Source organism: Gymnodraco acuticeps, unplaced genomic scaffold (genome assembly GCF_902827175.1).
Source record: "Gymnodraco acuticeps unplaced genomic scaffold, fGymAcu1.1, whole genome shotgun sequence".
Lineage (NCBI taxonomy): Eukaryota > Metazoa > Chordata > Actinopteri > Perciformes > Bathydraconidae > Gymnodraco > Gymnodraco acuticeps.
Window position 1 is genome coordinate 782,139 of NW_022992130.1, and position 15,000 is coordinate 797,138.

At 40.9% G+C, this 15,000-nt stretch overlaps 2 protein-coding genes across 3 annotated transcripts; both read left to right on the top strand.

The window, feature by feature from the left end:
• Nucleotides 1–1,046: 1,046 nt before the first annotated feature.
• Nucleotides 1,047–3,959, top strand: LOC117538169. The gene is made up of 2 exons (XM_034203721.1): nt 1,047–1,065; nt 1,319–3,959. Exon 2 carries the CDS (start codon nt 1,484–1,486, stop codon nt 3,254–3,256), a length of 1,773 nt encoding a protein of 590 aa, XP_034059612.1. The 5' UTR covers nt 1,047–1,065; nt 1,319–1,483; the 3' UTR covers nt 3,257–3,959.
• Nucleotides 3,960–4,577: 618 nt separating this feature from the next.
• Nucleotides 4,578–14,585, top strand: slf2 (SMC5-SMC6 complex localization factor 2). 2 transcript variants are annotated; one of them, XM_034203831.1, is made up of 20 exons: nt 4,593–4,782; nt 6,313–6,876; nt 7,352–7,519; nt 7,669–7,714; nt 8,260–9,629; nt 9,746–9,828; nt 9,929–10,042; nt 10,148–10,315; nt 11,155–11,260; nt 11,350–11,437; nt 11,527–11,668; nt 11,757–11,844; nt 11,968–12,144; nt 12,271–12,365; nt 12,477–12,564; nt 12,684–12,809; nt 12,929–13,006; nt 13,137–13,223; nt 14,000–14,068; nt 14,207–14,585. In XM_034203831.1, exons 2-20 carry the CDS (start codon nt 6,382–6,384, stop codon nt 14,387–14,389), a joined length of 3,771 nt encoding a protein of 1,256 aa, XP_034059722.1. In that variant the 5' UTR covers nt 4,593–4,782; nt 6,313–6,381; the 3' UTR covers nt 14,390–14,585. The 2 variants fall into 2 exon arrangements, with proteins under 2 accessions (XP_034059723.1, XP_034059722.1); XM_034203832.1 differs by lacking the exon at nt 6,313–6,876 and having other exon boundaries at nt 4,578–4,782.
• The last annotated feature ends 415 nt before the right edge of the window (nt 14,586–15,000 follow it).

The following is a 15,000-nucleotide window of genomic DNA, read 5'->3' on the forward strand; positions in this document are numbered from 1 at the left end:
TTTGATAAATATGAGTTTGATATACTTTATTAATCCCCGTGGGGAAATTGTTTGTAGCTGGAGTTGGCTGATAAACGCTGCTAGTCAATGTTGATTCGATGGTCAACTCTGTTCCCAGATAGTAAAACCTCTCACAAATACCGCGTATATAACGCAAATACCTCGGACTTAGTGATGTATTAAGACATATGACAAAACATGACATAAAACAAGCATACAGCACTGTTTAGAATCCATTTGGTCTGGTTTAGCGTAACCATGGCGGCCGCCATCTTTCACTTCTGTTGACAATATGCAGCTACCCAATTGGTGTAGCACGATCACGTGACGAACCGTGGCACGACTTTGGACCAAGATATTATTACGCTTCGAAGGGTCTAGTTCAGCCAATAATTACGTGCCTAGAAGAATTGGCAGGAATTTTAGCGACGACATTTTTTTTGGTGGATAAGCATGACTCGTTCTTTTTTATGAACTAAAGATTGTGTAGTTTCACTTCTGTGGAGCGGGTTGAAACGATAACAGGGTTCACCTTATGGCCTATCTGTAGAATCTGGAAAACCACACAAGGGCCGTTGACGGCCGGCCCTTTAATTTTTTTTGTTTAACGTCATAATTTAAGTTGCGCTTCCGGCCGACAGAGGGCGACAGCGGCCGCTAATGCAGTTGTGTGTTTCTTATCTGTCAAAAAATCACACACGAAGAAGAAAAAAGACCGGCCACACAGACGCCGCGGCAGACAGGGAGAATGACAAAAAATGGATACAAATAAAAGAAAAAGGTGGGGCCGAGAAGGCAAGAAAAAAAAAAGGTGAAGTCACTCGCAGGTAATGCTAATAAATGTCGCAAATTGACAGACCTTTTTGGCAGCAGCGCCGCTGCTACAACTACAAGCACTATCATCACCAGCAGCAGCTTAGAACAAGTGCATGATGAAGAGAATGATGAGGGCGCGATTTAATATATATACAGCCAGCCTCCTGCGTTCATGAGGGACAGAGAGTTGAGCTGGTGGAAGAACCAGCTCAACTGGCACATGCAAGTGCAGGGCAAGAGCAAGAGGTGGTAAGTACTATAGAGAAGACAAGTATATTCAACCTAGTGTTTCCAGTTAGTGTGTGGTGTGTTGCTCATGCAAGCAATAAAATAAATACAACAGAGTAGGTGTAATAGACTATATTAAAAAAAAAAAGTATAGATTAAACAAAAGTGTATTACTTGTCAACATTTAAGTATTAATTCAAGTAGTAGTAGTAGTAGTAGTAGTATTATAAAAATAATTAACATTATTTTATCATTAATTTATAATTGTCTATAGGTTGAGGATGGAACAAGGACTGAGGATGACAGCCACTCACACGGCAGCTCAAGCCTGAGGTATTTCCAACGCCCAAATTCCGACAATCACAGTCTCAATAGTTTTTTTTCCTATCACCCTCAGACCAAAACAAAATATTTGACAGTACAAAGACTGTTTAAACGCATGAACGGCACAGATAGAAAATGGCTCACATACTGTGAAGAGAACCACACATTGTATTGTGGAGTATGTTTAGCATTTGCCAAGCCATCTGAAAACAATCCCTTTGTAAGTGGCATGCAGGACTGGAACCATATCAGTCAGAGAGTAGAGGAACACGAAAGGACCATCATGCATAGAATGTGTGCGGAGGCCTACTTTTTGAGGGCATCCAAATCAGACATAGCCAGCCTACTACATGGATCACAAGTAGTGGCCCACAGAGATCAAGTGAAGAAGAAACGGCAGGTGTTGGAACGTGTGGTAGATGTAGTAAAGTTCATAGGAAAGAGAGGACTTGGCTACAGAGGGAAGGAATATGAGGCAGCATACACTCTAGATGATGACAACATTGACCATGGGAATTTTCTAGAGCTCATCATTCTTCTTGGAAAATATGATGTGTGTCTGAAAGAACATATCACTGAGTGCACAGAAAAAAGTAAGAAGATGCACCAGTCACACTCACAGGCTAAAGGTCGGGGTTCTGCTGTAACATTCCTATCCAAAACAACTGTAAACAACGTCATTTCCACAGTGCAGAGGCTAATTCAGGAGACCATTGCAAAAGAGGTTGCTGAAAGCGGTATGTTTTCTGTACAAATAGATACAACCCAGGACATTACGTCCCATGAGCAGTGTTCTGTGATTCTGAGATACGTCACAGACACTGTCCAGGAAAGGCTTCTTGCAGTGGTCAAATGTGAAGCATCCACTGGCCAATATTTTGTCCAGATGCTGACAGATGTAATGGATCGTTTTGATTTGGATATCAGCAACTGCATCAGTAATGCTACAGATGGTGCATCCAACATGCAGGGTCAATATCGAGGCTTCTCCGCACTCCTGTCATCCAAAGTCCCAAACCATGTACATGTTTGGTGCTATGCACATGTGCTAAACCTCATTCTGTCTGATACAACTGAAGTGTCCATAGCTAGTGGGTCCCTTTTCTCCCTCATGAATGACATTGCTGTGTTCATTCGCGAGTCATTCAAAAGAATGAATGTGTGGGAGCATAAAAGCCAGGACACTCGACACAGACGCCTCTCCCCAATTGGAGAGACACGGTGGTGGGCTAAAGATGTAGCCTTGAAGAAGATCTTTGGCTCATTTGGAAAGCCAGACCAGTCTCTGTACATTGATGTCTTCATGACACTAAGTGAATTTCAAAGTCAGGCCAATTTGAAAACTGCAGTGCGTGTCAGAGCAAGAGGATTCCTAGAGGCGCTCCTGAGGTACGAGACAGTGTTGACTGCCCAGCTTTTCCTTCGGATTTTTGAAGTGACAACACCTCTTTCAAAATACTTGCAGACATGTGGACTAGATATCCTCTCTGCTCACAGGATGGTTCAGGACACTCAACATGCACTGATGAACATGACAAGAGATTTCATGACAGTGAAGACAGCTGCTGATACTTTTGTTGAGTGGGCAAATGCAAAACTGGAGGCAGAAGAGGACTGTGAGCTTGAGTTGGAAACAACACTTCCACTGAAGAGGAACAGGAAAAGGAAGATGATGGCTGGCGAAATGGCAAGTGATGAGAGATTGACAGATGCAAACAGGGCTTATGAAGTAGAGGTCCATAACCAGGTCCTGGATACTGTCACAGACAGTATCAAACGACGCTTCATGACCCACGGCACTCTGCTGACTTGGCTGTCCTTGATCCAAGAAACTTTCCCCAAGTGTGTTCAGCAGAAGCTCTGCCTGACTCTACATTTCAAGATCTAAGCAAATGCTTGCTTAGGTTTGACAGCAGGGCAACTGCTGCAAATTTGCAGTCTGAGTTGAAGTGTCTGGCAGCCCAGTGGCCACGGCTTAAAATGTCTGCACTTGAAGAGTACAGAGTACGAATTTGCTCTGGTTGTGAGGAAGAAGAGACAGAGGTTTTAAACAAACAGTGCAACTCTTGTAAAGAATGCTCAATATGTTGCTACCAACTTCTGAAACGCTACAACCTCTTCACAGATGCCTATCAGCTCCTTGGTTTAGGATACAAGTTTCTTCTCACTCTGCCTGTGACACAGGTAGCTTGTGAGAGAAGTTTCTCTGTACTCAAGCACATCAAAAGCCGAATAAGGAGCACACAGTCACAAGAACACCTGGAAGCATTCATGCTTATGTCAACAGAAAAAGACATCCTCATGTCCCTCGACAATGACTTGGTCATCGACAGAGTTGCAGAAAAAAGCAACTTACTAAAGAAACTGCTGATTCCCCAACATTAGGTTTACAAACCGCCTCAGACAATCTTGTTTATTTCTTTTAGGTGAGAATTATCCCTTAAACTGCAGCCTAATAAACAGCTGATTTGTGTGTGTGTGTACTGTTATATGATGTCCCATGTGTTAAGACATCTGAGGAGTGTCCTCCCTATTCTCTTTAGGGGAGAATTATCTGTTGAACCGCATAATAAACAGCTGATTTATAATAACTAATAGCACTGTATTATTTTATCTGATCTCTGATCTCCACCACCACTTCGCCCCCCCCCCCCCCCCCCTCTGACCTCTGAATTAAATTATCAAGTCATCTCAAGTCAGAAGGCTCAAGTCCAAGTCAAGTCCCGAGTCATTGGTGTTCAAGTCGAGTCGCAAGTGTTTTGTGATTTTGTCAAGTCGAGTCCAAAGTCATCAAATGTGTGACTCGAGTCCACACCTCTGGAAATTAGTTTTTAAAATCATGTTATAGTAGGCCTACCTTACATAATGACCCCATGATGTGATTATGTGTATCTTAAAACCTTTAACAATTATATTTAGATGTTCATACATATCTACATTTATGTATAAATGCATGTGTAGCAGTTAGACAAACATAATTAATAGATCTCATTAATACGAATTGTGTAAAAAAAAAACAAGGGTTTACTAAGCCAATTTATTTATTAGACAAAATGATTTGTGCTTAGTCATATACTGTTGTGTCTCGGATAGACTAAGTTATTAATTAATTGTCCTAATATTTGCTTAAAACGCTACAATAACATTTGCAATTCGTTTTTAATCTGCCATGTCCGGTATCAATGTCTCTCAGCCACCGTAGTGTCGTGTTAGGGGGGCGTGTCGTGTACTAGCTGCGGCTGCAGCTAGACCATATTGGTTGATTTGGCTTCAAGCGGGAGATGAACATATTGATCAGATGATTTTGGCAATGTAGCTCTGCGTCTGGGTGGGTTATTGTGGCTGTCATTGGTAATAGACAGCCGGACTAATCCTTAAAATATGAAAAGACTCAGAAAACCCAGGAAACACTCGGTAAGAAAACCCATGTATTTGTACTCCAATACTAAGTAGCAAGCGCGTTAGCAAGTTAGCTAAACAGTGCACTTCCTGAAACAACGACTTGCTAATATCACATTTTATTTTGTTAGCCAGGCACTGTCAGTAAGACATTTTATACATACTCTTAACGTATGAAGCTACTGCAAGTAACTGTTAAAGGCGGGACAAACATTCTTCAAATACTTGACAATAACTCAAAACACTACCATGTTGTTAACACAACGTGAACACGTTCATCAAGTCAGTTAACGTTTCCTTGATAACGTTACCTATCTTTTGATAGTTGCTAACATCAGCACTACCGATAGATAGCCCTGGGGTTCAAAGTAACCATTTGTTTGTGATTGCTTGTGGTTGTGTTTATCAATAATAAAAGCGAAACAATTTACATTCCGTCCCATATATCTGCAAAATATGTCTGCTGTCACTAACGTAGCTCAATGTGATTGGCAGACACTGACTAGGTGTCTGCTTTGTGTTGGCTGTGCTAGGTGTGTCGTTTGTGCTGCGCTTCGGAACTTTACAGTTTTCTTTCAAAATTGCCAAGTTGCACTATTGTCGTCATGGAGATGAAAACTTACTTTGATTTAAGAAATATGAGCGGTTCCCACTTTTTTTTTTTAGAGAGCTCTCACTATACTACCCCCGAGGAATACAGGTGGGTCAAACTGTCGCGTCCAGCACTGTCAACAGTCGCTGTCTCGGGTAAAAACTGTATAATTAGTTAATTTGACACACTTGCCTTAAAACTATTGTTTTTATGGTTGTACTTTTACCTACTGTAAATGATGGTGTCTCGTAAGCAATTACTTATGACTTATTATTAGATTATATTTAACCTAGTTAGCTAACATATCAAGTTGTTGTTTGGACTGGGTAGACCTAGAAATACAATAATAAAAACAAGCTCTAATAGAGCTGGTATACATCCTATGAACATCTTTGTTATTAACATGTTGGATATGATTAGATGTTATATGTTGTCTGTCATGGTAATTGTTAGAAACATGTTAATTTTATTTGCATCTTGCTTGACCGTAGATTTGGTTGAGGCAAATCCATTTGGATGTGCCTGTGTGAAATGTTGACATGGCAAACAGTGAATGCAACTAGATGCAGCTCTCAGACAGATTCTCATGCGTTGCTTTAAGAAGTGATCAAACTGTTTCTGCTTTAAAAATGTAGTGAGAAGAACCTCCTTGCATCAGGCAGCATGACAAAGAAAAATGTGGCCTGTGACTGTGCAGCAGTAGCTTAGTCTGTAGTGACGGTAGCGACATAACTTCATAGGTCCTGTTGGTGCATGTGTGTATTTCGGGCCGATGTGTGTAATTGTAAATAACACCAGAGTGAAGATTTTAATTTCCCCTCAGGTTTTAATAATGTGATTGAATATAACAATGATTCAAAAAAACAGGACAACCTGTTCAGACTTTAGCATTCAATGGCACACAATATTTAGACAAAACGCCATAATGCAATATTGTTTCTTCTGTGTTTCAGTGAAGTACCCCGCATTACAGCAATACCACCCACTTGCCCCATTTTGCACCTTTTCATCAGGACACTCCAATGAAGCCATCTAATTTCCTTAACCGGTTTTCTTCACCACCACCACCCCCTACTAGAATGTTACCATTCCAATGTCCTGAACTGCCGAACCGTTGGATACCATGTCCTCCATGGCCTCCATGGCCGCCTTATCCACCTCCAAGACCATTCTATTCGTCAGGGTTTGTTCCAAGAACCCCGCCTAAAATGGGTTCTTCAGGGAGTAGGTTCCAAGTCATGCCAAGAGGCAGTCCAGCTCCTCATCATCACCATAACTATCCACCTCCAGGGTTTTTCTTCTCATCTGGGTGTAGTCCATTCAGCCCACCTCAAAGCTTTACTCCAGTTCCCAGATCTCCCAGTGTCTTTCACCCTGCATCTCCTCAATTCATGACACATTTTAGTAACTACCCACCACCTTCCCACATCAGCAGAGATCAAGCGACTGAATCCACGATCAATGCGACATACTCAGGAAGTCAAAATGTGACGGCACAAAGCCAAGAATCAAACAAGGTAATGTAAACCAAAGCCACCGTAACATTATAAAAAAAAATATTTTGAAAACAGAAATCCAATTTCTTTTTTTCTTTTTTTTTTCCCCCCAATGCCTTTTCTTGAACACTTGTCACATGTGGTCATAAATGCAATACGTATCCAATCACTGGCAATAGGACCGCTGAAGCCTGACTGTTGGGTGCTTCCTGAAAGCTTGTCTTTTTGAATTCTACCACCTTGATGCACTGACTGATATCAGAATGTATCCCTGGACATCCTAAAGTCTGGGAGAAACTGTTCCCACATACTGGGCATAGATTGGTTCACAAGGATGTTAGATATCGCTCACTTCAAACATGAATGTGAACCGTATAGAATGAAAGATCAACTCTGGTGAAAAAAATTGCGATTGAGCTTTAAGCCCTGTATTGTGGACATAGCCTAAGATTGTGCTTGTTTTTGACCTGTACTACATTAAAACATTTTCTGTTAGGCTCCATCCAGTGATGTAAGGAGTTCCATACCCACTATCGAGCTTCAAAAGCCACCCTTTACCCCATCATTCCCCAGCGACATTCCAGAAGTTTCCCCACTGCCTATTATAGGCTCGGAGCATTATGGGAGCAGCCAGAAGCCCCACAGCCCTCTTCTTCCTTGTGAGGTAAAATGAATTATTCTTGATATCTGTATAACTGATTGTCTCTTTCTACTATTTAACAAATGGTGTAGCTTGGCCTTTGATGAGCTTGGCTTTTTTTCACTTCAAAAAACCCTTCTTTTCAAAGACACACTTTCTTCTTCTTTTTTTAGAACCAACAACATAAAAGAACACCTTCAAAGGGAAACGTAATAACAGGTAACATTATCACAGTAATTCTGCCAATTTTACACTTGTATATTCTTCCTAAGGCTGTGTGCTTTAATGTTGTAGGCATGTTGTATCTTTGGCACTGCAGTAAGGTGAATCATGTCCACTAGTCTAGCAAGTCTCAAAAAAGTGCGGTGCAATGTTTAATAGTTCATTAGTTCAATAGTTCAATAATGGTTGACAGAGTTTCCACTTTCCTTTCCTTCTTTCCTTATCATATATATTCACAGGAAGTACTTACTAAACACTTGTGCTCTTAATGTTAAATACCTGGAAACATAAACAGGAGAAGCTATAACTTGTATTTGGTAACAGATTGCAATACATGGGTAATTATCAGAAATCATGTATATGGTAGCATAGAATAATTCAGATTGAACCATGACGTTGTAAGACATTAGTAAACACAGATTTTTTTTTAAACAAAAGTGTGTGTGTACCCTGGACATCCTAAAGTCTGGGAGTATGTATATATATATATATATATATATATATATATATAAAAAAAAAATAAAAAATTCTGTTTCTTGTAGTGGACTGGAATTGCTCATCTCAGAAGAGGCACAGGGATGCTGAGGACTGTGGCGACAGCGCTAAGAGACCGTGTCTTCTGCCAACAAACTCTGTCGAAGTACAGACACCAACACCCACTCCTAGCAACTGGGCCAGCACTTCCCTGCTGTCGGAGCCGTCAGCGAGGCACTCGTCAGGCTTGGAACTATCACCCAAAACCACAGATAGCCATCCGTGCGCAGAACCAGCATTGAAACCCGCCCAGTCCTCCTGCGCATCCCTGTCACCCAAAAGTTCTACACAGAGACGACCGCCAATGGGGGCCAAGCAAGCCTATATCAAATCCGACCCAAAACAATCCTTGATAGTAGAGTTAAGATCACCGTTGAAGGAAGAAAGTGCAAAGAAAAGGAGCGAGGAAAACGACCAAAACAATAAATCGAGCCCTTTGTTATCCTCTGAGGTTCCCCAGAAGAACACTGTTGGCTCTTTGTATGTTCAGTTAGGGTGTCCCCACTCTGCTCATACTCACTGTAGTTCCTCAGTCTTACCGGTCAAGACCCTGAGCAAATGTGATGCCGTGGAAAATAGCGGAAAGTCGGAGTGTAACACTTCCAAACCAGCATCACAAACAATTTCAAGCACAGTAGAACGGAACAAAACCAACCGCCTACGAAGACCTTCTGCAATCCCTTCTGATATAGATAGGCTTTTCACTCCTGATCCTTTGATCTACGGAAAGACTTCAAAGCCCAAGGTAGACCGGGTCAAATCGACCACCACGGAGAAAAGTTGTTCATCCACCACTGTGACCAGCTCCAGTGCTCCTCCTACTGGGACTTTGTGTTGCAAAACGGCTCCGTCTCTTGCAGTTGGCACTAAAGTCTCCAACTTGTCCTCATCACATAACCGATACATAACCATGCCAACTGTAACTTTAAAGCGGATAAACCTTGAAAACCTGAAATCTATTTCCTTTAGAGCCTGTGAACCTAAAAACAGCTCCATCGCTTCTTCAGGCAAGCAGCTTAAGGATGAGAGTTTAAAATCTGATGGGAAACTTACAATTCTCGCCCCCCACAACGTGAGACCAAGCACTTCAGAGACTTGCACCACAACTTCTACGCCTCGTTCACACCCGGAGAGGTGCACGAGTGAAGGACGTAGAAAGTCGGTGAATAAAGAGGATCCCGTAGACTTGGAGCTGGACCTAGGCCTGAGATTTGCACTAAATGTGGATCTTACCGAGAGCTCTAACAGCAGTGAGGATGAGCAGCTGCTGTCGTTGCAGGATATATTTGAGCGGGTCTCCAAGCCTCCCGATACTCCAGAGAAGGGATCCTTCTCAGAGCCGAGTACACCTGGGAATAACAGCTGCAAGTTAAAAACAGTAAGCTGTGCATGACTCGTCTATATTGTAGATAAAGTTATGCTTGTATGAACATCCAGTGGCTTGGCTCAAGGACCTGAAAAATCTGTAAATGCTGTTTGTTGTGTTTCCGATAGCAACCATTAGCAGCCAACACAACGTCAGCCATCTACAACAACAACCTTGACTACATGCTGGATGAAATAAACACCAAAAAAAGGTAGAATATGAAGACACGGCACTCCCGTTACATTATAATTCGAGCTATAGTAATTGCACATGAGAGAAATTAACATTCCCATATTTGTTTTTTTCATCAGAGGAAAAGAGATTAGGACACAACTTCTCACCGAATGTGAAGAAGACCAGTTTAGAATAGCTGAATATGAGAAGGCCGAGGAGAACCGTGAGGCGGCCATCTCCTCTGAGCAACAGTAAAGCATGCACAAGCACATTTACACATCAACAGTTTTCACTGGGATACATTCTGTGTACAGCAAATAATTGTAATCTTTATTTTTATATACATTGTTCTATAGGGAGTTCCTGCAACGCTACTCTTTGATGTCCAGTGCCATCAGGGAAGTGCCTCCCGGGAAAATGATCTTCATCCTGGAGAAGTTTGGCCGGTTCTTCAACCAGGAGACTCTGCAGCTGAGGCGATGCATGGTCAACCCTCAGGGGACAGCACAGAAAACACTTCTATGGTGAGTTGTGATTGTGTGCATTAGGCTGCCCTCGACTAAAGATGTTTTTACTTGACCAATAGTTGTCAATTCAGGCGATTAGTCGACTAATCGTCGCACGTTTATAATTATTGATATTATTTAGGTATTTTTCTCCCAAAATGGTTTCAGTTTCAAAGGCTGAAAAAGTTATTATGTTATTATAACATCATGTCATGACGTTCTACATATAAAACGGTAAGGATGCACAGACATAATTAACTTAAGGACCAGGCTCCGCTCTGAATGAAGTCTGAGGGGTTTTCCATCTGACGCATCAAAGCACACGCATGCATACATGCACTTTTCTTTTCTCTTTTTTCTCCTCCGTCTAATAGACTGAATACAAATGTGTCGATTAAGAATTTTTTAGCCAACAAACATTTAGTCATCTATTTGGGGGCAGCACAAATGCATTCACACAAAGGTTTTAGAGCAAGATGTCGTAATGACTAAATAATAAATTGCCATGAAATGTGATAATAGGTAATAATTGCACACTCCTAAAGCCTCCCTGTTGCATAACTCTAAGACCAATAAGTGGACTTGTGATAATATCTACTCAGATAAAAGCAAATGAGTACTCTCAAAGGGATTGAACCCTGCAGATTTAAATGACGCGTGCATTTCAATCTCACTCATGTCAAAAGTGAGAGTCCTCGGGACAAACTACATTCAGCCAAACCAGTGGAAAGGTAAATCATCCACCCCTTCATGATGTTGGATGTAGTGAACATTGGGGACCACAAGCAAAGTTCTAGGCTTAGTTTTACTTGTATATTTATTCCTCCAATCTTTCTCTCTCCATATATCTTTCCTAGGTCCAGCCCTGTTCAACTGAGATTGCATCTAAACATTGAATTATTCCAGGACGCTTACGACTGTTGCTCACCCTGTCCATCTCAGGTTACCAGTTTCCTTTTCAAGGTAGCCCCCCCCACACTCACAATAGCATGTCAATAGTGATTTCTGTCCAAATGTCTGAACTATTGTATTTTTTTTGTTTATCCTATCAGATGATGTCAGTCCATAGGGAGAGGATGGTATCCGAAAATATACTAAAGACCCTCCGTGACATTGCCCTGACTGCTGCTTGTCAGATAGGTTAGTGTCCCCCCACAAGGCTGTTGGTACTTGCTTACTATTGCAAAAAGTTAACATGTGTTTTTTCTTCTATGCGTGTTCTCCCTCAGTGAAAAGTGGAAACCAGAAGTTTGAAGTGTGGGTTCCCAGTCTGGCCGATGTGGTGCTGGTCCTGATGAATATGGGGGTTGCGTTTGTTGCTCTCTTCCCTCTTCAGTATCTGCAGCCTCCATTCACAGAGGGAGATTTGCTGTAAGTAGCGTTCCAAATGAATACACAAATAAATCTGAGCTGAATGTTTTTCTATTTGGTGCGATTGAATTTCTGTGTGTTTGTGTAGGGAGGACATCTGTATCAAAAGTGAGAGTCCCTCCAGTAACGAGGAACACAGCAACTTCCCTGATCACAACTGCAACAACATCTTGAAGGTGAGGCTCAGAAGATGTCTGATAATTTGATGTTGTCTGTGATTAAAAACAAGTTTGGCAGAGAAAGCACAGCCTGTCCAATTAGATCATTCACTGCTCTGTTGTTTCTCCCCTGTTCTGCAGTACCTGTGGCACTGCATGAGTCTGTGTCCACGGGTATACAGCGACGATGAGCTGCTGTTGCTGCTGACTGTGGTTGGGAGGGTGGGCTTGGACCCTCGGCTCATCCTCGAGTCCAATGTGGAACTTTGCCCCCTGCAGTTCCATATTGTCAAAAACATCAGGGACTGGGACACCATGGTCAGTACATGCATTCCTAAAAAAGGAGTGTTTAATATATTTATTGTACGTTTCATGAATACACAGAAATTATGTCATTTGATCATTTGGTTTATTTTACATTTATTTATCTAAAATGTTTGTCAGCTGCCCAGAATCTGTCTGGCTTTTACTGATCTGACAGACGACCACCACAACATGTGCGCCCTAGTTAAACTGCTGCCCGACAACGCACGTGGAAAGTGAGTCTATATATTTCTTTAACACAATGAGTATTTTTTCTTCTATTTGATTGTATTGAAGATGTATTGTATTGCATTGCATATGTAAAAGTTTCCATTTTGTTTATGTAGGCAACTGCGTCAACATCTGAGCCTGTCCATGATCTCTAAACTGTTGGACGGAAGTTGCACCTACAGACCAACAGCAAAGGAGTTTCAGGTATCCATACAGTGTCCTTTTAGATTCCAGAAGCCAAAATATGAATCCAGATCACTGTCTCTAGTGTTTCAAACATCTCCAGTAACCTTTAGTTCTCTCCTCCATGTTCTCTATCATAGCTCTCTGACCTGAGGAACTACTTACCCCGCATGCAACCCTCCACCCTTCTCCGAGGCATGCTGAAATCCTCCAGCAGGAGACAGGGGGATGAAGAAGAAGATGACATGGCAGCCCTAGATCAACAGGTGAGCACATGCTATCAACCTAAACATTACATTTGGATCTTTCTTGTCTTGTTTTTCTTGTCTTTTAATATTATTTGCAACATTTGTTGTGATTTAAAGTTTCTTTCCATTATCCTCAGACCTACTACCTCTGCTATAGTCTTCTGATCTTGGCAGATGAAGCCTCCAATATTCAGTTCTTCCTAGCTCATCAAAAGGTATGACTTAAGTTATTTACCATTGTTTTTTAGGGCCACTAGTTATTAATCAGATGATTTATCATTAGGTTTTACATTTCTGCACATGGTGTGTTAATGTAGCTTTTTGTATTTTATTTCTGGCTCTTAGAAACAGCTTCTGTTTCTGTGCACTGAGTTGGAAACGCATATCAAGTGTGACATCAGAGAGAACGAGAAATGTCTTTACCGGAGCAAGGTGAGTTTGCTTTTTAAAAAGAACTTCAGGTATTGTTTGTATCTGTGATTTTTTTTTTTTTTTTATTGTTCCAAAAGGACGTGTTGACGCCAACGGAGGTTTCTGCAGAGACACACTTACTGTAAAGTAAAGGGGGCAGGAGCTGAAAGTATATATTATTAACACATGTTGCATTGTAATTAGTGTGGAGAAGACGATGAACAAGCCGTGGGCATTGCTTTTAGGAATCTTCAAAGGAGTGTTTGTGGCATCCCTAAAGACTGGTTGAAGTTGACCTAGGTGATGTTCCACCTGCCTCAGTTTACCTTGTTTAACCAGTTTGTCAAAGCTAGTCAGGTCAAAGGTTAAAACCCGTTCTCAGACGCAATAGATGTCAGAGGTAGCACTGACAAATTCAGCTTTATCACAAAAACTATTCTTGATCAATCTCAAGTAAAAGCTGTCAGTGAACAGCCACTCGTTAGAAGCAAGACCATGGCGTGAAGAGACTATTTTTTAATTGCTCATGTAGACATGTCATCACATTTGAAGCTGTTTCATCCAGACTTCACTATTCTAATATTAATCCAAATGAATCCTTCCTAATAACCTCATTAGCAGATGTTTGCCCTCACTGAAGAACACTTTAATTTCTTGGATACAATTTTAAGTAATTTTTTGCTAAAAGAAAGGAACATTCATGGAAATGTGTTTAACGAAATGGTACACTTTAATTGTTGACTTGGTTTCAAGATGCAGTAACCCAATCATTAAAACTCCTTCTCTTCTTCCTCCAGGTGAAGGACCTGGTGGCCAGGATCTACACCAAGTGGCAGATGCTCCTTCAGAGGACCAGGCCTCTCCATGTACAGTAGACTTTTACAGACTTATATGAATGTTTTCCTCTTTAAAAGAAACAACCAGAAGTCATGTGAAATAAGATCAGTTTAACAGTCAAACAATTGTATAGTTCTGATTTACAAATGTGTATTTTCCTCCCGTAGGGTAAACTATATGATTATTGGCAGCCTTTGTCTGTGGCTACAGTGACGAGCAGCCAAGAAGAGCAGGAAGTGGACAACAGTGATGATGGAGAAGAGCCTATGATGGAGGAGGATGAAGAGGAGGACACCAATGACACTGAAGAGGTTGTGATGTTATCTGAGGACGAGGAGAAGGAAGAGTGAGACAACGCGAGTTAATTTTGTAAATAATTCCCAGTTTTGCATACTGTTTGTTGATTCATTGCTAATTTCACTGTTGAGTGTGAGTGTTTTTTTAAATATCCATTTTGGGCAAATATTTTTTTAAGGATGAAAAATGTGTTTTTTTATGGCTGTTGCCAAAAATAGTAAATAAACTTTGTTTATACATGTTTGAAAATGATGTTGTCCTTGTCTCCTTCACCAATATTAGCAATATTATTATATTCATGATCTTAATATTTTACAGTACAGAACTAAACTGCTTGTGATTTAAGTTAATTTACTTGTAATTAGCGTTATGTTTTAATAGCATCACATGCTTATTGTTAATTATAAGACCTTTAGACGAACTTCTTAAAAGTTTATAGTCTGCTTAAAACATAAATAAAAGCCTTGTGAATTTCTTATACGTTTTTATAATAGCATTATGCCATTGCCAAACCTTTACAAATATTTTGGTTGCTTTATTTAGATATAATAATAAATACTGCATGCACTTAAATATGAATTTATAAAAGTTCAATAGATACCTTTCGGCCGCTAGATGGTGGACTCCTCTCACCCCTCCATTGCTTTGTTTGTATATTCCTAAC